The following is a 23,860-nucleotide window of genomic DNA, read 5'->3' on the forward strand; positions in this document are numbered from 1 at the left end:
ATCCCAGCTGACTTAGGGCAAAGGTAGGGGACACCCTGGACAGGTCACCAGTCTATCACAGGGCTACACTTAGAGACAGACAACCAAGCACACTCACAATCACAGGGACATTCCTACGGACCATTTAGAATCACCAATTAACCTCAACATGTTTTCTGACTGTGGGAGGAAGTCAGAGAACCTGGAGAGAACTCACACTGCACAGGGAGAACATGGAAACTCCACACAGGAAGGTCCCGAGTGTCCTCACCAAGACGCGAACTGGCAACCTTCTAGCTGCGAGGGACCAGTGCTAACCACTGAGCCACCTTGCAGCGCACTCAAAACAGTTTATCAATTAATTCAATTCTCTTAGACATGCAATCACTGATTAACCTTGCATGTCTTTGGACTGTGGGAGGAAACCAGAGAACTCAGTAAAAACTTGCTCAGGAACAAGAAGAACACACAAACTCCACACAGAAAGGTGGTAAGTGCAGACAAACATACACCAAAAAGTTATGACACTTATAATGGGTTTCTTTATTCTCAGTGACAGTCAGTGACAAATTGCTTCAACATTTTACTTGTACTAAACAGTGAATCTTTCTGGCAATCAGTAATGACAGCTGCCGTTGTTTAGATTATAAAAAAATAAAAATAAATTCTTTTGGAAAACAAAAACAACATGATTACCTTAGAAATATTCAGTACTGGCACTGCACTAAACTAACAGATACTCAAAATGTGAACTGCAATAAATACCTCTGTGGCTGAAAGTCACATTAAATCTTGGAAAACAAACTTATTCAACTCAGTTTAATGTCAGCATAGCACAGAAATTTGCACAGAGGTCACTCAGCTGGCAAATTTCTTCTGACTTTGCAAAAAAAAAAGAAACGTCAAATGGACAGTTTGTCTAATGCTCCATTACTAATACAGGAAAAAAATATTAAAACAAGTGTAAATAGTGTTTTACACAGGCTAACCAATGGCATACAAATTCCTTATAATGCCCACTTATCCATTCTCAGATAGTGTTCTAATCTGACAAGTACAGAATTCCAAACCAAACAAATTATACATCAAGATTTGTAGAGCAAGTTAATTGTGTTTATGTACAGATTTGTATTTTTTTTTGCATTTTATTTTCTTTACTTTCCAAATTTGACTACAAACAATATGAAATAATGAAATGATTGTGCAACTGCTGCAACAAATACATGCAAAATGTGTTAACGTTTCATCTAACGAGCTCTGTAAGGCATATATATATATATTATCAGTATCAGAGAAGTTAAGGCCTTCGGTATGAATTACTCTACCTGAACATGTTGCTGTCATAGGTGGCTGTGATTCATATATGTGGTGTATTTTTGTTCTTGGTAGCTTGATAATAACCAATTATCTTTTTTTCTTCTATTTCCACCATCTTGAGTTATAAAAAACTGAAACATAATCACATCATGCTTTGGTTTTGTGTGGCCAGTGTTTCTAAATACCACATCAATTATTAAGCTTCTATGAAAAAGAAACCAATCAGAGCTGATGGAATAATCAAGTGAAGTAGCTCCACAGGGGTGAAGGTATAAACACAATAACACCCTCAAAGCTGCTTCAGTTTAAAAAAAAAAAAGGCCTCTTCATCATGTTCTAGACCTCTTACTCGTCACCACATTTGTCACTGACTCAGTGATTTGAAAGGGTCTAGAACGTGGTTGAAGAAACAATCAACTAATCCCAACTTTTTTGACTGTGTAAAGAAAGAGATCATTGTCTTGCTAGTTAGCAAGATACCAAATTATGATCATGAAAAAATGGCAGGTGGATGATTGATGTGTTTCATTTATAGAACCCTTAGAACTACATGTTTCTTCAGTCGTTGTGAAAACCTCTCCTAGCACCTACTGCTTTTACATATGCATGTACTATCTGTGGAGTGACTTCAAATTATGGCAGTGAGAGGAATACGTCACTTACTACTGATTGGGGCAAGTCAAACCTAAATATTTCCAAACAGATGTCAGAAAAATCTGGTGTTGAACTGAAGTGATGTAGTGAGAAAAAAGTAAAGTCTGACTAGGCTAGAGACCTCTACCTCGTGTGTTGTTGTTTTTTTCTTATATATCTGAGTGCATATGTGAGGTGTCTGAGGTTAATCTGAAGAGCTCATCAAGTGAAGCAAAAGTGCACAGACTGGCGTTAACAAATCTGTCACAGCATCCACATGGTGCTGGGTTGCAGCTTTGCATTTGATACTGAACAAACAAGTATACAGTCTGCTCTTAATGTAAAATGCGTCAAAGAAATGTGGATTCAGTGCTGCTAAAAACACTTCTTCTGTGTGAAGTTGCAGATGGTTGATCAAATCGTATATTTTCATATATTAACATAAACCATACGCTCTGTTCCGAAACTCAAATTCATGCATTAAAAATGATTAATTCCTTCTTTGCATAAAGAAAACTGTTACTGCGCTGTAAGTTAAAGATAGAGAAATGAAGTGATAATGCAAAACAAGTCAATGAAGTTTCATAGTTGTGCAAAATAGGAACATGAAAACCAAAGCAGAGGCTGCATAGACACATTCATATAAAAAAATGTTCATAATGCAGACCTGAATTTTGTTACAGCGCCCAACAACAACCCAAACTTCCCTCTCCATTCTCTTTTGCTCTTCTGAAAATTGAACTGGTTTGATTTTACAAACATACAAGCAGTGAGCTGAGAGGAAAGTGATGGTCAAGTCTGTAACAACAAGTGTATCTTTAGCATTGGTTATCTGGTGAATGCTACTTTGACTAATGCCATGCTTGTTATTGAAGTTTTACTTTTAAATAACAAGCAGTGTCAAATTTGATCAGTTGCTTATGATCCCTTGTGTATGATGGCTGAGAGCTCTGGGCACTGCAACTTGAGAAACCGTACAAGTTGACAGACAAAATGCAAGCGGATGGTTTACACACTGTAACAAACAAAACATATAAAACACAATTAAATAGACAACAACAGTAAACCACAATCAAGCAGATAAACACAAAAAGACAAACAGTGTCACACAGACAAACACAACCAAACAGACAAGGCACAATGAAACAAGTACAGTAACATACAAAACACGCTTAATATGCAAAACACAGTCTGGCAGACAAAACACAATGAAATTAAAAAAAAACACAAATAGATGTGCAAAAACAGTGAAGCTGTCATATTGTCTTTGCTTTGTTTGTGTGTTCTGAAGCTGCCATACTTGAAGCTCTCTTGGCCGAGGAAAAACGTATTCAGAATTACAATAATTAGTCATTATTTACATGACTTCACCTTCAGGCTACTTTCATTTACACTTTTGTCTAAAATGTAATCTCATGATGAAAATAGCTTTTGTAGATCAGCTTGCCCCTTTTGAAACAAACAAAAAAAAAACACACTTCAATAATTTCTTTCACTTTCAAACTACTAAACTCAAAAACTGGAAAAACAACAACAACAAAAAAATCATATTTTGACCCACATTTGTTTACATTGCAGCTGTCAATATGACATAAGGAATGCTTCTGTACATTTGCTTTTCAGTGAAAGAGGAAAGTTTTCTGCATGTAAAACACTGACGAAGGGCATTTTCGGCTATTTGCATGTACAGTAACAGCTGTTATTAATATTTTAACCATTGTGTTTTTGTTGAACTAAAAATTAGTTCCTATTTGGAGTGAAGAAGCAATAAATAATATGAAAACTGTATTTCCTTGACTTTTCCGAGTCAAAAAGTCAAAATGCTTTGTAGTATTTACATACACTATATCCTATCGCATGGGATAGACACTGGAAACAGTGTCCAAACAACCAAAAAGACACGAAGGTTGCATTTTGTTGAACAATGAAAAGCTCTGGTGAACAAGAGGCCAAAATATTCTACAAATTGTAAATGTATCAAGTAACAACTGTCGATCATCTGTACATAATCATCATGTGAATACTGCCATTTGAGAGTTTTGATGCTCCTTTGTGTACTTAAAACATGTTTCATCAATGCATTCTATTTACAATGACTGAGTACTTTTATACATACAATCATCTGTCTTATATTATACAATACTTACAAATACAGCATCGAACCATTGTGTCCTTTAACACCTCAATACAAAAAAAAAAAAAAATAAAAATAATATCATATATGTGACCAGGCATGGTTTGTGATGCTGGTTTCAAAGTATTTCCTATACAGCGCAATCATTCAAACAAAATGTCATAGCTGCAGGTAGAGGGATCTTTGAAAAGACAGTGAGTCAGCTAATATCAACAAGGAATCATCGAGAGCGTCCTTAGTTTTTTGGTTTTTCATGGAAACATGTGGCATCTGTCTGCTCTGTGAGCTGCTCTGAATTCTTTATCACAGTTACAATAAGGATGTCACGTCAAACAACAAATAGCAAGTATCCATGCCTTGTTTTCACTAAGAGTTAAATAAATCAAAGTGTATGCAGTCAAAGAATCATGCTAGTGGGTACAGTATCTCCCCGTGGCTGCGATGGCTGTCTTGTCCAGTGCGTCTTCAGTGACTAACTACAGGATGGTGCAAGGTTAACGTGCTCACCGCTGCCACTGGAGCCTCCAACACTACTGGCCCTGTGTCTAGTCTCCTGGAAAAATGTTGAAATGCCAACTCCAGGTTTGGGTAAAACTCAAAGATATCTCCAAATGTCTTCAAGTTTCCTTCTGTAGCTTCATGTAGACGGCCTGGGGTGGTGCTACTTCTTCGCCAGTTGAAAAGGATGCTGACCCTTTAAACATATGTGTGAATACAGTTCAATCATGTCAGAATACAAGCAAAAGGAATGAGGGATTAAATGGATTAAATGCTTTGCTGTCTAATGCATTTTACAAAGTTATCAGAGCTAAAATGTTATTCATGCCGTCTACACTTTGTCAGTTTCTGATTTACTTTAAGTAACAATTTCTCTCACAGTCTTTAAACGATCTTGTATATCCTGGTGGCAACACCTGCACTTTATTACATTGGGGATTTTTTATTGAATATATTTGTTTTTGCTGAGCTGACACCTGGTGACGTCTAGCAGTCGTGTGGTAAACTATGAGCAGCATTAGCAAATGCCCTAAAAATAATTCACTGTGTGCAACTGTATGAGACAGCGCCCTTTGGTGAACACAGTAATTATGAAAGAAGCAAAGGAGGAAATAGGATGACAGTTACACAGAAAGAAAAAAGTGTCCTAGACAAGTATGTATAGCAGATAGTGACTGCTGTTCCTTTCTCTGTTTGTTGTTAGACATCGATACAAGAAGCGCTTCCTTTGCCTGCCGGCCCCCCTCTCGAGTTCCTGCTCTATCATTTAAGATGAAGCAAAGGGCTTTCAGTGTGTCATATACATTTGTCTGTGTTTATGTCTTTCTTGTGTATAGGACATTGTCATGTAACTTGTGTCTGATTTACATGTGTTTAGCTTGGCTGGATTATATGTCACTGTGATATTAACTGTGACGACATGAGAGACTGTTTAACTGTCAAACTATTTTTTGGTCCTTGTGCTATAGTCTTTTAACAGCAAGTACTGTCTTTAACACAACTGTCACATTTTTTAGTCCGTGCTTTGAGTCACTTATAAATCAGAAATAGCATTCTTCAGAGACAATCAGAAAACTGATATTAGTGACCAAAATCCCTGAATAAATAGGATTAGGCACACAGAAGGTCAGGGAATGGAAACACTGTCAGAGAAAACTCAATATGTAAGCAGTTAATATGCAGTTGTGCAGTAAAAGCAAATTCCAGTAAGACCTCTTCCATCTAGACTGCTTTCTGTCAGAATATTGTTGGTTTTCTTTTTTGAAACAATAGTGTTTGATTTGTTGCTTTTAGAGGAATATAAAGAATCAAAAGGGCTGTTCCTGAGTCACTGGAAAATTCAGGGATCTACATCACAGGGGAACTGCAGCTAAACTGTAACGCATAATTAAATTGCCATCCATCCCTCCATCCATTTTCTATACACTGCTTTATCTTCTGTAGGGGGGTTGGAGCCTATCCCAGCTGACTTAGGGTGAAGGCAGGAGACACCCTGGACATATCAATGCTTTTCTTTATAGACGTTTCGTATCTCATTCAAGAGTTCATGAGACTGATGGAGGTCCAGGTATTTATTCTAATCTCAAACTTATATAATTTAAAGCTCGTAAGTGATCAGAAAATCACAGTTATAAATGACCTGAGACTCACGTGACTCAGGGTGTGAATGGTGCGAATCATTTGAGTTTCAGGCTGTTGAGTCATGTGAGCACTGGGTGACAACTAATACCTAGGACTCCCCCTGCAAGTTGGTAAGAACTGATGTTACCCCTGGAACGAAAGGGGAAATCTCTTCAAGAGCCACAAAGAAGACCAGTTGACTTCAGGATTACCATAACCTGGATGACTGAGAATCTACACAGACAAACCTGTCTACATTCAGCACATCCTTCAGGAACAGGACCTGTGCTGTCACAGTGCTTTATACTCACTTCATTGTCACTTTAGATGCAGTAATAGGCCTTTTTGCCCCACAAACATTTTAACATGTGATATGAGGCTGTGACCAAAATGAATCCTAATTAACTATATAGTGCACCGGATTCACTTTTATTATACCATGACGTGTACATTATTTTCCTCTAATAATCCACAATGCACAGTTTAACACACAAAATATAGGAAGTGTTTACATATTGCCCTATGGGGATCAATAGAGAATTAAAGCTGCAAGCAGCATTGGTCGGATCCTCGCTGTATGATTGTTGGCCTTTGCACATGCACTCGACGTGTTGAGTTTCAGGCAGATCGAAGGACAAAGGGACCAGTTACAAAGCACGTTACAGGCGTTTTAACAAAGTTCCAAGGTCCACTGTTTTGAGGAATTCAGACTTTTGCAGAGAGTTTAAATAACTCCAAAAGCAGCCAATCTCCAAAAGCAGCGAAGACGCACAAAATTGCCTTTTCTCAAAATTCAGCACTCTGCCATTTCCACACCGTCAGGTAATAAGAATTAGGTGTAGATGTAGTAATAAGAATCCTTCGGATTACAATAGGGTCCTTGCACTGTTAGTGCTCGGACCCTGATTATCATTTATTGTATGATACTTTGTGATGATTCAGACTGCCTCACAGTGTATGCAAGTTGTGGGAAACGAGCTATAACCTCCATTAGAAAACAACGAGGACCGGAACCGGAGCGCTAACTTTCAAGTCATCTAACAAAACGACATTTGCATAAACAGCTTATGCACTTCCATTGTTGGTTTTATTCTAGCAGTTTTCAGCAACTAACTCAACAAAACAAAAGAAGAAACCATTTATTTTTTCTTCTTCTTAACCTTACTACAACCCCCTGTACGTCCCAAACAACACCACTGCCCCCTTGTGGACTACATAAAATTCCCTATTGCATTGTTTTTAGCTGTATGTCCCATTCAACTCAAACATGAGCCGCTGTGTAAGTATATGAACTTAAGCTACAACACAAGTATAGATGAAAGATTACTTGTTAGACTTTTTAATCCAGGTTATGGTATTGGCAGAAACACAGATTTTATATTTTCAAACTGAAGCTGTCCTCAAATTAAACTTATTTGACGTTACTTTTTTAGTTTAAAAAAGCCTGGTAGGTTTAATTTAAACCTGACATACAGCTTATCTCTAGTGACCTTCATTTCTACAGTACACAGTAGCACGCTTAGATTATTCATTTTGCTAAAAATTTCGCCCACAGAATTGTTGATTTGACAATCATTACTAAAAAAAAAAAAAAGATCTCAAATTACCCTTGTGGCACTCTGAAGTTTCCATAAATGAGCAGGTAAAAAAAAAAACATTTTTAGAACAAACCAAAAATCCTTAGAAATGTATATTTAATTATGATTGTCACTTTGAACACAATGAACATTTTTAACATATCTAAACATAACTACGCGTGACCAATATAACAGCAAAATGAAGGCCAGCTGCTGACTACGAGATGAGTTAGTGTGAGGTACTGTGAAGCAACACGACACAATGAATATGTTATTGCTGGCAAGTATCCAACAAAAATCTCTCATGGCAACATCAAATCCAGGCAGAGCAAAAACACACACAAAGCTTTGTGAAAGAGCAGCAGCATATAATGGATCAAGCTCCACTTTGGCCAGTTGGTCCATTTCTCCAACACTGAGTCACTTGGGAGAGTTAATGAGGTTAGCTTAATGAGCTCAGCTTCTCCATAAAAAATACTTGTGGATAAAAAAGTTCTTGATTTATAAAGAAAATATCTCCATTGTCCAAGCAGGTTACAGCTTTCTTCATAAATGGATGAGACAATGTGACAGTTGCAGCAGCATGCCTTGAGGGTGAGCAGCAATATTTCCATACAACAATATTGGCTGTATACTGTTCCTCAGATTAGAAGACAGACAAAAAAAATCTACAAACACTGCACTTAATAAACACAACCTGACAGTCATTAAGCAAGAAGTGGCTGCCCATAAAATTTGGCAAAATTATTTACAATAAACTGGAATAACACAAAGCTAAAACAGAGCTGTTGTTTGTACAGTGCTGCCCGTTTGTCATCATACCCTCAGTCCAGGATGGAATTATGACTATATCCGGGATATTCCAATAAGCTGGCTTTAAGATTAGCGCATTGAAGTGTCGAGCACTGAGAAAATTGTGTCTGTGTGATGAAAACGGGGGTTTATAAAGACAAAATGGGAAGGTTTTCACAAGACCAAAGGGACAGGTTCTTTGAAGATCAAGAAATGTTTATTCAATCGAAGCGGTATGCTTCAGTGAAGCTTCACCTCTGTTGGTATGAAAAGCCACCCCATCAATAAAAGCTATTTCCTTTAATCAGAGGACCAACTTATCATGATTAACTAGCTGAGCAGTTCAGTTATGAGTGATGACATGCTCTGCAACAATATAATTCTCTTTGGTGTGCCCTGATTGATGTCGGACAGCGTGTGAATAACTCAGTGATCAGGTGAGCAGGTAATTGACAAACAAACAAAGACGTTGCCTTCCACGACTGACTGGGGTGTGATAATCTGCCATGCCTCAGCCCGTGACGTGTAATGGCCATGACTTTAAACAGGCAAAAGTTATTCCTGGAAACAATTTCGGGGAATTTCGTTATGACAAAACCCGGGATTATGACATTCTTCTATCACCATAAATGGACTGTTTTACTATAGACTGGAAATATATCGGATGTGAGTCGGGACTTCGATATTATATGGTTATAAAGATATTTTATAAAGCAGTATGACATTAAGTGGGCAGCACTGTACAATTAAACATTTAGTTTTCAGGATTTTCCACGCCTGAACTTTAAAGCTTGAAATGGTTAAGAGGTCTTGGTTGACACCCTCCTTCATGGCACTCGTGTTAATAGCAAACTGTAATCATCTGGAATACGTGATTCCCGTGAACAAGAAAATAATAGACCTCAGAGACGAGATTTAAGGCTGTCTCCTAATGATTAGCTAGCACATCTCTTTGCATGGTGTACAACAACACTGGCGACAACACTGTCTCCCCAAAGTTATGCTCCTATTTAACTGAACTGTAATCTCATTTACATCTTTAAAGAAACATATCTTCTCCCAGAAAAATTACACTGTCATATAGCAGGAAAGGCTTCCAGTTTAAAGGAGCCACACAGTCTGTAGAACTTTCACCCAACTTTCAAAATGACTCCAATGATGATTTTAGTAATGACTTTCAAAACATGTTTGAAGCTTCTCCTCCATTTTTTGGGTTACCATGGTGATGGGTCCTGCCCATGTACTGTACATATGATTGGTTGGCTGACACGGAGCAAAATAAATGGCAAAGATACTTTGAATTAAAGCATTTTTTGTGATAGGCACCAAACACATGTAATCCAAGAGAAAATATGTTTCCCTTAAAATGTGATTAAAAATGCAGCTGAGTTATTTTGAAAAATAAAGAAGTATGTAACCTCAGCTAGTCCCCTTCCCTAAATCAGCTAGAGTTCTTATTGCAAAAAACCAGGGCATCATCCCTCAGTGGCTTCTCATCTATCTATCAGCATCGCCTGCTGTGTTGGTCACCATGCCTCAAAAATCTGGAGGCCCTACTGTACAGAACTAAATTATGAAACTGTAGTACTCATACAGTCACTGATATATCTGTAATAACTCTCTGCAGATACATGGGCCTGACCATAGAATGGTTCGCCAATTATTTTAATTTAGGATTGCAAAGAACCTGGAACATGTGTATGTATGTATGTAATATGCATGTGTAACCTAAAAACATAGAAATATAAATGTTTATACTTTTCCCTTTACCTCTTATTCTGATTGACAGGATTCTTACCAAACGATGTATCAGTCTGGTCATCATTATGAAGATAACTTGTTCTGGACCAATGTGGATGGATCACCATTGTCATGAGTAGGAAAAAAAAAATAAAAATCTTCTACTCTTGCGACAGCCCCAAATCTGATCTATTAAGTCTGCGTGTACTTCAATACAATATGAGCACAAGACCAAAAACTCAAAGTGCTGACTTTAAACAGCTTTATGTCCCTGTACGAACATTTAGTCAATTTGAAACTAGTGTAAATGCAGTGCTTGTCATATATTTTTTTTTTTTTAGTTTTTAACACTTTATTAAGACTTTCCAAATTCTAACACATAATCTTTCCAGCCCCACAACTCAGTGCAGCATGGTCTATTAAAACAGAACAAAACAGCATAATGCAATAAGTTAATTAGCATTATCCACTTCACATTATGCACAAATATCATGCATATGTAGCCACATTATAATTTTTACTTGACCAATCATATTAAAATGATGCATAGATATAAAAATCCATTACATAAACCATACATATTAAAATAAACAATCTGTACAAAAATTGATTTTTAGGATTTTTAAATTTCTTCCGTGTAGAACAGAATAGGAAAAGTAAAAAAATAAATATCCTATGTACAATCACACAAGCCATTCCAAAGTTATCGTCACTGCAAGGAGAAAGCAAAAGGCAAAATACCAAATGTTAGTTCAAACAAGGGTCATGGCCAAGTTAGCATACAATATGTGAGCTGTTAACGTGATAAAAAACAACACAGCACAGTGTCGGACTTACTTTGTTCCAACATCCTGGTACAGGTAAGCCATCATCCCCCTAGAAAAAGAAAAACAAGATTTGGATAAAAACATACTGTATGCTGCATTAACAACATCATATAATGTTAGGCAACAGTGCATTTAAAAATAGGTTCAAATTCAAATCACTTTATTTATTCAAAAAAGGTTACACTTAGATCGTCAAGCCAACTCAACAAATAAAGATATAAATAACAAACCTGAGCTGACATAAGTATTCTTCCACCCAAGGCTCAGGGAGTATAAGTCATGTTCTGTTTCTGCATATACATAGTATGTCTGTGCCCAAATTAGAACTTCAAAAGTCAAGAAACATTTTAATTATGTGTATATAGTTATGTGCTAGCGGTTCCATCTTTTTACAATTTATACATACTTCTGGGTTGTAGAATTACTCAGGATTACTATGAAATGGGGAAGTTATCGATTGAACAATCATATAGACATTACTGCAGGTTTGGTTGATGAAATTAACAATGTGTATAATGCTGTGCTGATGGATTGAACTACACTTTTAAGGAATCAATCATGTCCTCACTTTAAGAATTGGGGTCTGGTTGGGATGAAATTTGTAACTATGACACAATGGTGTTTTGTTCCCAATAGAAACACCAAAGACTTAAATTGGCTACAGTTCTAATTTGAGCAACTGACCAGCACCTTCATCATACCAACAGTTACATAGAGTGTAATATTTACAGCTTTTGCCACAGCAAACAGATAGAATTAAGCTTTGATTTGACACATTCTCAAGTTATCCAGAAGAGTTCCATGTTTCTGTTGAGGAACATGAAGGATTTCTTCAGACTCCAGCAAAACACCAGAACCAGAGGGTCCCACAACCTCACAAGTCTGTCCTTTATTTTAAAGTATGAATTTATCATAGTGCATATACAACCAATGAACAAATGAGACCTTAACCAAGAGAATTAGAAGTATTCAGTTACTAAGTTGGTGAGAAATTACTTTATGGCATTATAGTGGCTCTTTCTGGCACTTCATACATTTGCACTGTTCTTCAACTTAATGTTTACAGTTTGTGAGAAAGAAGAAAGAATCCAGACCAACAGGAAAATCACATTTATAACACTTGTCCTTGTCACTAAAGATAAATTGTGTTTAAAAGACAATAATACCAATAACATAGAGACAGTTTTGTGAAACACAGACTACCAATGTTCTCCAACACGATCTTATTTTTTATTATTTTTTAAGTAAGTTTTCTTTTTTATTATTTTACACTTGAATTGGCAAAGACATGTTAGATGTGTAAAAATTCTAAGCCGTATCCTTACCTGTGAAGATGGAATAACCATATCTATCCACCTAGAATCCATCAGCTTTGCAAATCCAATCTACAAGTCTCATACTGACACTGTGCTATGGATTTGGAGACATCTAAGAATTGACTGTGTGTGACAAGATGCCAAAAAAGAAGACACTTCTGTCCCCAGATATTTACACAACCTGTGAACAACTGTTTAAACTAGCTTTGTGTGTGTCCTCGCTCTCATTGTGATGACACATCTGGTTGACCAATCATAATCCAGTGCAGTGCCAGCATCCTCTAATAGTGTCTGGACTTGTTTTTTTTAAGGTAACATTCTAAGCAGTAACAATTTAAGGTGAAATGCAAAATTGGCAAGCTGACTTTATGAGGCTAAAAGTATATACAGAAAATGTAAAAAACGGAAAAAACAAAAAACAACAAAGGACAGTAATGAGCATGTGCAACAATAAATTTCCCCATGCTAATACCAGGACTCTGGCTTACTTTGATTTAAAAAATCCATCTAGCTCCTACTGCTCTTCACTACCTGTGGTATTTTGTTGCCTTGAAGATGAAAAAAAAGATGGTGCTCCATGCAAGAGATGGTGTAGGAAACAAGGGATCATGAAGAAAGGATCTACAACTGCTGAACATAACAATTTCAGTGCTTTAAATGTAAGATTAATGTTGTTATGCAATTAATAACGTTAGTAACAATCATGTATCAGCATGTGAATTAAACATAAAAGTTTTAATTAGTGATGGAAAGACTGAGTTAAATGAGCATTTGTTTGCAGAGGAAAAGGCGTGTACATGTTAATTCAATAGAGGTTTGGTGTAACGGCTCAGCCTAAGAACTTGTGAGTCAATTGCAATAGGTAGACTTCCATGCAACCATACATGTTGTTGTGCAACATATTAGTGCCTACAGTGAGGGGTGTGGTTAGAGATAGCTAAAGGCATGCTGGGAAAAATAAAGGGAAAGAAAGAGCACCATACCACAGGGCAAGGGGCATCCAGCCCGTCCAGGCCTGGCAAGCCCGGTTCACCTTTCTCCCCTTTAAAGCCTCGGAAACCCTGTTTGTGAAATCAGCCATTTAAAAACCAATTTTGCAGCTCATGTGCAGTGGAAGAGCGTTTCTCCACTGCTTGACGACAGGAGGATCTCCACTTCTGTCCACCTGGTGACCGATTGCAGGTTTCCTAAACATGCAGGCAACCTGGGACTGACAGGAACTGGACTGACTGAGATGAGGCTCACCAATGTTGAAGTTAATTACCTATGAGAGTGAGTTTGACTTAGAGTTCTGATACCAATCTGAAACTGTGGAATCCCAGCAAAGGTTTAGACCTTTGTGGTTCAGGTTGGTCAATTTATCCATTGGCAATGCAATGCAAATGTAGTCAGAAATGTTCCAAGATTAATCCTGCAAATGAGGTGGATGGATGGGCGACCTGGTTAGCCTGCTGTTCACAGAGAAATGGCTGAATAAAGTCATTTTTTGGTTTGGATATTTTCAAATGTAACCTTTTTACTCTCTGCTTGTAAAAATTGTTCAGTTAATTTGTTGGCAATGCTCAGTGCACAATGAGTAGAAGTAATAACTAGATAATAGACTAGTAAGTTTGTCTGTTTGTCCCCTATGCTTTAGCATGAAGGACACAGATACAGATGCTCAGAAGGGAAGCTGAAAACTAAACCAAACTGGTATCTGTTGATGCTCATACACAGTGGCTGTCTGGTTCCTGTCGGTCTCATCCCTGGGAAAAAGAGGATCCTCAGGCAGAGTTGTGGTCTGTGATCCATCTGCATTTTTCACCTGATGAATCTTTTTTATGGGTCAAAACAATGAATTTAGGATTTCATCAACTAAATCACACATCTTAGCCAAATCTCTAACACGCTGCAGTGGAAAACTTGACCAAACTCTCCCTGAGGTTGATTAAGACCACTAAACACCAGAGGCAAAAGGAAGCTGACTACTGAATACAGATCCTCAGAGAGACTGAAGCTCTGTGGGATTGTGTTGTATTCTAAAACAGCGCTCCTTCCCTTTGCCTCATGGGTACACATGGAGCTACTGACATACCAACGGACAGGGGGCATCTAATCCAGGTGCTCCTTGGTCTCCCTTATCCCCTTTGGCCCCCCTGTTGCCTTTCTTGCCCCTCTCTCCCTGCAAACAACAGCGTATTAAAAAAAAGACAAACTTTAATCCTCCTCAGTAAGCCACACAAGAAGCAAATGCTTGCTTTTTGTAAGATTTCATCTGTCAGGTGTTTTTACATATTGGTAATTTAGATCTGAAAAATAAGTTATTTAAATTGACAAATTTGTTCAGTGTGCCCTTTGCTATTTTTCAAGACAATGTCATTTTGCAATGCAGTTTTAGGGAAGGTAAGTAGAGGGAGGGAGGAAGCATGACAACGCAAATGGTGAGCAGGGTTCAGTCTAAGGACTATGCGAACGAGTGTAAACGCAATCTCTGAAAGACTTGAGGCTTGTTAAATGTACACTGTTTCTGTCATTTAATCAGAGAAAACAATACTGATGAAAACATGGCAACTAAAAATAAAAGAGTACATAATAACTTACTTACTTAAAAATATTGAAGAAGATACATAAGTTGATGACTGTGTTGGATTTTTACATGAGCGATTGTGGTTTTCATTTCTTGTTTGATCGCAAAAGTCAGTGTTTCAGCGTTGGTTTCCTTCATCATGTCCTTACCCTTATGTTCAGCATAACTCTTGAAACTATAGACAAGAACATCCCCAAACCACACCGCCAAGGCACTGACAAACTGCTTTGAGAGAACTAATTGCTATTTTTAAAGGCAATAAAAATGACTTAATTTGTCACAAAACACACACAGCCTTTCTACTTTTCAGTCTTTTTACAGGTGTTGGGGAGTATTACATATGTAAAGGCGGTACATAAACTTTACTTGTTTAACTGTACACTAAATTTTATAATTCATCCCTACATCCACCCAACCGGTTGAGGCAGATGGCCGTCCCTCCCTGAGCCTGGTTCTGTCGGAGGTTTTTTTTCCCCTGCTGGGGTTTTCGGTTCCTTCCCACTGTTGTGGACTGCTTGCGGACTGCTGAAGCTTATAGGGAATCCAAATGTTTTGGATTGTTGGGTGTTTCTGTCTCTGCCTTTGTTAAGCGCTATGAGATGACTTATTGTAAATATGCGCTATACAAATAAAATTGAATTAAATTGAATTGAATTGAATTGTGTGTCCAGAAAGAGTTTTGCCAAATTGGAAAAATGTTGCAGTGTTAGATTACCAGACCTCTTTGTCCACTGTTCCTCTGCACTGCAGGCTACATTAGCCACCATGAGCTTGACACAACACAATGTCTCACTGAGCTGCAGTGCTAAAGTTGCATTGTGGGTAATGTAGGTGCCAGGTTTTGACAAGGAAGAAAAATGTGTGAAACAAGACAGACGGTATCTCTGTTTGTGCTGAACCAAGGAATGGAATGCTACTGTCTTAAATTTGGATTCTTGGTAACACTTTTTTTTCCTACTGAATGCAGATTACAGGCTGAAATTGGACTATAACAGAACACCTGCTTACCAAGGCCAAAGTCAGTAAGGGCCCAGGTAAAGAAAACACAACATTACGCACAGGGAATAAAGAATGATAAGAAGAATAAGCAGCTGTCCGACTGCAAGGTTCTCCCAGTGCTGTCTAAGCATCATCTGCAAATTGGAATCTCAGACTTTAGACTTTTCTCAGGTTTAAGGCTTTACATAGCTCAAATGCTTCTGGCCCAAATGCACAACCCAGCTGTGAGTGTTGGTAGTAGCAGAAGCTCACATTCAGAGGTGAGATAACTGCATGCAGGAGGGCCAGTGTTATACGTTCTGCATTATGAGTATGTGATGGTCTGCGTGGCTTAAAGTTCATCATCACACCGACTCTGTGAGAGTATACGTGGACACCTACCCGGACCTACACCTACCTATGGCCGGCAGTCGTGTGCATGAGAACAACATGTATGTGAATGAGCCTTCAAGCGAACTCCTGTGGACTAGAAGAGTAGTATAATAACAACAGCTACGCGCCTGTAACTTTCTACAGCTGTTTGTGTGCACGATAATAATAACAAAGGTTTAACGCCAGTGTTAAGGCCAATTCCAGCTTTGACATATATTTCGCCATCAACCCATGTCCGTGAGGGTCCATGAGAATCTATCTGCGGATGCCTGTGTGCATCAAAGAATTTACAGCCATGCAGACTGCAAATGCTGCAACAAGACAGCTGGTGCTTAAAACAAATGATTGTTTTGAGAAGAGACTGCACTAAAAGACTCTCTGTCATCTACAACTTTATGGTACATCATTTACAGAGTTGTAACTGAAGAAGTCGCTGCTGGACGTTGTAGAGGATTTGATCTGCTTAGCATCGACTTAGCCCAAACAAAGTAGGAAGTCTCAAATTCTCCAGAAATCATGTGCTGTGACCACCCACTGTGTTTGGCACACCTTGGGGATAATCAGATTGACAAGGTGCTGGCAGACTGATGCTACTACTGTAGTATGAATAGAACTCTGTGCGCGTTTATCTCTGCTGTCAAAGCGCACATCGTTCTGTGTGCATGAATGCATAAATAGGCCCTAATGCCTCGTTTCCACATAGTTTCGCGTCATGTTCATAAATCTATATATTATTGTACCTTGGTGTTTCACATAATTGATAATGGATGGATGGAAACTTTACTGCAGCCATATGAGAGAGGCTAATCGGAGGTTATTAGTTTCACTGTCCAGTTTTATGGAATATGTGCATGGAGCATAACTGCCACTACACTGACATAAAGTAAGGAAGGAGGTTATGCTGCCACATGTGGAGCCAGTTTCATGAAATATTTTAATAAAAAATGTGTGAAGTACTACAGAGTGTGTGTTCTTTGTTTGTTATACAACTAGCACGTGTTGAGCTAGATAAAGGAGTTCTGGTTGATTCGCATATGAACACTAAGCAAAGTGAGAACAAGGTGTTATACTGTTATAATTTACATCATGAGGTTCGTCAGACTAAATGCTCCATGGAGTCCTGCCTATCTAACAAGTAGAAGTGACTTTAAATCATTAGCTCACAGACATGCAAAATCACTGCCATGTAAATACATACATTTTGACAGTGACGATAGAGCACTGCTTTTCAATTTGGAGTACAGGTTAGGGACACAGGGGTTGGGAGGACTTAATGGAGGCTTGCAAGGAAGAGGTACTGTTAAATAGGAGGAGTAGTACAGAGGAGGTGTCAGAGGAGAATCCAGGACTACATTAGAGTGCAGGAGGAGGAGGAGGAGGAGCAGGAGGCCAAGGTTTTGTGAGAGGGAGAGAGGGCAACCCCGGCAATAAAAAGAGCCACAGGCCACAGAGCAAGGTGGAGGGAAGGAAAAGGGGATAGGAAGACCTGCGGAAACAAAGGAAGACAGGATAAAGAGTAAAAACACCAACACTATCTCACAGCTTCAACACTTTCAACTGGACAGTCATACCCAGGTCAATCAGAAGTGTGTTCTTCTGTTCTCTTTTACTTGTACAGGCCAGTTGAATGTGCTGAGAAAGCTTATGAAATGGGAAGACTTAAAAGATGGGAGTGGATATATTAAAAGAGACACAGGTTAATGGGAAGGAAACATTCTCTTAGGGGAAGGGCATGTGGACATTTCAAACAGGTTCTCTGATTCACTACATCCTGGAAATAAGAAACAGTTTTTACACAGTATAATTTTGCTAGGGCTATTGTTTTATTGATTTATTTATTTTTAAATATAATGCCAGTTAGGGAGTAGCTCAGTATTTTGGGATATATATATGTGAATCTGGATGTGATTAGCATAGCTTAGCATGAAGACTGTAAGTAATATCGATTGTAGCAGTTTTAACACAATCTCTCAATTTCAAGTCTAATCTGATGTCAGATAAACAACACAAGAATTATTTGAGGCTTTCACCAAGGTCATTTTTCATCAACATGTTTTATTCCTTTGATTAAAAAACATGTCTAGTGTATGATCAAATATAATTTCACCTCTTAAAGTTTATTCTAAATTGCATCAGTGACCAAAGGGTTCAAAACACAGCCACTGCAAAACAAATAATTTGCCTCAAAAGCCAAGACATTTTGATGGGAATTATTCAGAATCATTCCAAAAAAAATAATCTAAGCAAACTATCTGACTCATCTGGCTTTCTATTCATGCAGAATATCAAAGAGAGCATCCAATTTATTCACATTCAGCTCTTTAATTCACATCTCCTCCTTGAGACTGTCTTTGAAGTTGTCACAATTCTGCTCAGGTGATCTATTATGGCCCCACAAGGCACTTGCAACAATAATGGCAGATGTTTAATAATGATCTGGATGCAAATATCAAGCTGTAATAGGCCTCAGATACAGTGTATAGTTTAGCTGCCGAATTGGGTGAGTAAATATGCAGACATGACCTGGTCTGTGTGTATTCAACAGACTAAATTCAATGTGTGCTTATTAGTTACTTGTCCTTATAACAGACAATACACTAAAGATGGTTTCTTACCCGATTTCCCTTGAATCCTTGTGGTCCTACTAAACCCTGTAGAAAGAAATGAGAAAACAAATTAGTAGCATATTTGCTGTCTGGTGCCGTGTACAGATTGACATTGGCACCCTGTGTCATTTCAGTCAGGGAGAAAAATGCAAATTTGTAAAAAAAAAAAAAAAGTGACACAAGGTACAGTTCAGTCACAGTAATATTGCAATATAATAGTAATATGACAGACAACATATGACAGACCTTTAAAAGAACACGGATATATTATCTGAGTAGGCCAACCAAAACATCTATGAATGTAAACTACATTCAAGGTCATACAAAAGTGCCGCCTTTATTCGCTGTGTTTCTAGTAAAGCTCCAGGCTGTGTTGTCAGAGGGAGGCGTTGCAGGTTAGGTTACACATAAATAGAGTAGAAGAAGCTGTAAATGAGACCAGTTGTTTACCAGCCACTAAAGAAGAAGAAACAAACACATCTTTGGTCATATATAAGAGATAAATGAAGAGAGGCCTTCAGAAAGTGTTTTTTTATTACACGTTGTAATGATTCTTTCAGCTGGTATTAACCATGTTTTATGCTACCCCACCTCTGGCTCCACCTAGTGGCTGTTTTTGCTCCCTTTTTCTCCTCCATCCTCCTTCTATCCTTTTCCCCTATAGGTGGGCGTGCATGGGCAGGAGTGTGCGGTACGACAGGTGCAATGTATCAACTGATTACCTGAATGTCCTCACCTGTGGCAGGGCGTGGTTTTCAATCACCTATGCACGCCATAAAAGCTGACTTCAAACCACGACATGACGTTGGACAGTAAACAACCAAGCAGTGAGTTACTTCTGACTCCAATCTGCTCCGTTACCTGTGTTAATTCCTGTTTCCTCTGCTTCAGCTGGACCCACTCTGCTGCTTCTGCAAATCTGGTCTGTTGCTCCTTTCATCTCCTGTCATTCTTCTGCTCTTTGCCTGGATAGTCTACGGTCCACCCCACTTGGTCATTGCATCTGTTGTACCGCCACACCTGCCACGTTGCCCACCAATTCCCCATCTCTGGTTTTTCCCTCTCAGTAAGCCCCAGTCTTCTGTTGATTCATGTTCCATAATTATTCTTTGTAGTACTGCCTAGATTGGTTTTGTTTATAGCTTATTCCTGTTTAGCTTCTTCCCGTCTTGGTTGTACCAAACCCGTGTTGCTAAATTCCTCCATCGAGGTTTGTGTAGCTCAGTATTGAGCCGTTAGTTTTCCTCAACTTGAACCTAGTTCCTGTTTTTGTTCGTATGCCCCTTGACCTGTTTAGTACTTCCAGCTCAATTGTAAATATTGTTTATATTGTAAATAAATATACTTATTCTGGTTTTATGCCTGTTTCTGCCACGTCTTTGTCCACATCTGAGTCTCTGAGTCTGTTCCGTCACATAGAAAAGTGTATAAAGTCCAAAACCTATGTTCACCCTATCAATGTAAGTTGTTAATGTTCTAATAACAGACAAGATAAAATATAATTTAAACAGCTCTGCCTGTGCTGTTGCGCATACATGTGAAATTGCCTTTGTATTGGTCACAGAAATTTAAATGATGATGGTTTTATGTGGCTCTGGGTAAAAAGGTGAATAAGTAACTTTCCAAAATGGCAGAAAGTCTCTGTTAACCACCTCGAATGAGTTAACATTTTGAGTGACAACATAGTATATATAGATTTATTGTACATTTATGAAGGTAATTTGTTTTTGTCAAGGAACACAATGGTTTCAGCCTTTCATCTTGTGACTTTTTTTAGAGGTCTGGTTTAATGTTTCCTAAAATTCTAAACATGTAGCTTTCAGTGTTTTAAAATAAACTGATTAAGATGTAAAAAAAAAAAGTATTTAGGACTTACAGGGATGCCTTGCGGCCCAATTGGTCCTGGTAATCCTGCATCTCCCTTTTCACCCTGTAGCGATAAGAGCAAATTCACTTGTACCTTTTCTTTTTCTTACAATTAAAAACAGAGAAAGGCAACAACAACAAAACTCACTCTCTCTCCCTTTGGTCCGGCTGGCCCTGACACACCGACTGGTCCTATTAGACCCTTTAAAACAGAAAAGAGAGAATAAATATGGGCAACTAAAAACAGTACAATAGTAGAGAAATTCTAATCATTAAATTCCTCAAATCAGTAAATCAACAAGCTCTGTGATGGGCTTGAGCAGGTGTCATAAGCTCGTCTTGGACCAGTAATACCAAATTTTTCCACTAATCTGGAGTGACAAAATACTCCTGCAATGTAGTTTTCTGCAGACACATGTAGCACTAACAGGCCGAGCTTGTTGAACTACTGTCCAAACTGTTAAAAAAAAGAGAGAAAATGAATAAAATGTCAACAGTTGCTGTTCTTTGTCTGAGCAGTCAGGATTGAAGAAGACCGTGTATCTCAGGCATATCCAGTATGTAAAGAGCTGTACAGAATACAGCCGTCCAGGTGTACTGTATTACATGTCAACATGCAGCATGAGCATCTCCGCATACTACTTCAGGACAGGTCGTAGCAATGGCAGCTTCGCAGCTTGCTGCTGGTACAGGATCAGGAGGCAGGAAACTGTTAAGGCAGGATTGAGCACTGATGATTTATGCAGTAATGCCAACCAGTATCAAAAAGTGATCAATCTATCTCAAATCATCAGGCTTCTGCTTGACCATCTCTGATTTGCTCAAATTTTTAAATTATAAACTGCTATATTTAAAATGGTACCTGAGAGACTTTACATATATTGAAAAGAGGGGTGATGGGACACACATACAGTATACATATATATATATATAGTCATAGAAAAATTATTAGACCACCTTGTTTCCTTCAATTTCTTGTTCATTTTAATGCCTGGTACAACTAAAGGTATATTTGTTTGGACAGATGATGGACAATAATGATAACATCAAAAATAGCTCTTAAGAGTTTCATTTAAGAGCTGATATCTAGACATTTTCCATGGTTGTCCTGATAACAACTAAACTCATTTAAGTTCTTACATCAATAGCTATGTAGCATTCTACTGCCAAAAACAGTGCTTTTAGTCTGTTTTAGTCGCATGATACACACAGGAGTTAGTACTTGATTGCACAACCATTGTTTTTGATGACTCCAGCCATGTGTCTTGGCATGCTCTCCACCAGGTTCTGACATTGTTCTGCTGTCACAGCAGCCCATTCCTGTTGCAAATTCAAACCAATTTGCTTTGTCTTTGGGCTTGGGGTTCTCCATTTTGCGTTTGATGATTTTCCACAGCTTTTCAACTGGATTTAGATCTGGTGATTGAGCAGGCCAAGGCATGGTTGGAATGTTCTGGTTCTCCATCCAGGTTTTAGCTGACCTTGCCATGTGGCAAGGGGCATTGTCTATCCATCCATTATCTATATACCGCTTAATCCTCAAGAGCGTCCCGGGGGGCTGGAGTTTATTCCAGTTGACTCAGGTTGAAGGCAGGGGACACCCTGGACAGGTCACCAGTCTATCACAGGGCTACACTTAGAGACAGACAACCAAGCACACTCACATTCACACCTATGGACAATTGAGAATCACCAATTAACCTCAACATGTTTTTGGACTGTGGGCAGAAGCTGGAGAACCCGGAGAGAACCCACGCTGCACGGAGAGAACATGCAAACTCCACGCAGAGAGATCCTGGGTGTCCTCACTGGGATGCGAACCGGGGACCTTCTCGCTGTGAGGTGCTAACCACCAAGCCACCTTGCAGGCTTGCCAAATCATCAACAGTCCAATCCTTGTGTTCCCCAGCAAAGAGTAACCGGACTTTCCTCTGCCTTTGGTTGATGAAGGACTTCTTCTGTGCCCTGTGTGACTTCAGATCAGCTTCAAGAAGTCAGTTTCGACTGTCCTTGCCAAATAAGTCACATTTCTCCACAGTGCCCACTCATTTTTAAGGTCCCTGGAGGTCTGATGACGATTCCTGACACAGGAACGGATGAGTGCGCAGTCATGTCGTGGGATAGAAAGACGTTTCCTGCAGCGACCAGCTAGCAATGTGGTAGTACCATGTTGGGCTTGTTTTTTCTTGGTGTAATGAACGGCTGTCTTGGAGATCTTCAGTTTTTTCACTACCTGTCTCTCATTCATGTCAATTTCCAGCAGTGCCAAGATGGCTGCCTTTGTGGCTTCACATAATTCTTTTGTTTTTGGCATTATGTGAGAGCTGACAACTTCTGAGTTGTGCTACAGCTTGAATGTAAGCAGGAAACCACTCTAGGCCTTTGCATGTGCAGTGCTGCTTGTGACATGAAATGGCCTCTTATATACCCTACAATACAATAATACAATTAAGCTTAAACATGTCAAATAGGACATAAAGTATTATGTAATCATCTGCATTTTATGTCGTGTTCATTGTATTCTTCAGGTAGTATACCTTTAGTTGTACCAGGCATTAAAATGAACAAGAAATGAAAGAAAATAAGGGTGGTCTAATACTTTTTTCCATGATTGTATATTGTCATTCAAGCATAGCCTCAAATGTCAATGAGCTAAAAACACACACACACATATATGTCACAGTCCAAATTAAAATTAGACTGGACTTTAATTTAGACTGTGATAGGTATATGTATATATATTTATACTGACCCTTTTTCAGCAGGTTTTTAGCTCATTGATATTTGAAGCTACGCCTGAATCACAACATCTCAGGAACTGTTCAAGATAGAAGCCTGAAAATGACAGTTATTTCTCACTAAGCCATTGATTCAGAATCTGCAGTATTGGACAAGCATCAACTGTTGTGCCACAAAAACAAAAGTATTCTTAGGTAGCCTAACACGAGTAGGTAATAACTCTGGAGTTTCAAAATGATTCTCCAGGCATAACTAGAAAAAAATAACTTTTTAATATGG

The 23,860-nt window shown here is 38.5% G+C and overlaps 1 protein-coding gene across 1 annotated transcript in view; it reads right to left on the reverse strand.

The window, feature by feature from the left end:
- Positions 1–10,611: 10,611 nt before the first annotated feature.
- The window catches only part of col13a1 (collagen, type XIII, alpha 1), a 121,159-nt gene continuing 107,910 nt past the window's right edge, over positions 10,612–23,860 (reverse strand). Inside the window, exons 37-42 of the mRNA XM_008306797.1 lie at positions 20,991–21,044; positions 20,853–20,906; positions 18,986–19,021; positions 14,508–14,594; positions 11,128–11,166; positions 10,612–11,002 (exon numbers count right to left, since the gene is read on the reverse strand). Of these exons, the coding sequence (XP_008305019.1) occupies positions 11,000–11,002; positions 11,128–11,166; positions 14,508–14,594; positions 18,986–19,021; positions 20,853–20,906; positions 20,991–21,044 (273 nt within the window). The 3' untranslated portion in view covers positions 10,612–10,999. The remainder of the gene's footprint in view (positions 11,003–11,127; positions 11,167–14,507; positions 14,595–18,985; positions 19,022–20,852; positions 20,907–20,990; positions 21,045–23,860) is intronic.

Source organism: Stegastes partitus, unplaced genomic scaffold (genome assembly GCF_000690725.1).
Source record: "Stegastes partitus isolate 25-593 unplaced genomic scaffold, Stegastes_partitus-1.0.2 Scaffold47, whole genome shotgun sequence".
NCBI lineage: Eukaryota > Metazoa > Chordata > Actinopteri > Pomacentridae > Stegastes > Stegastes partitus.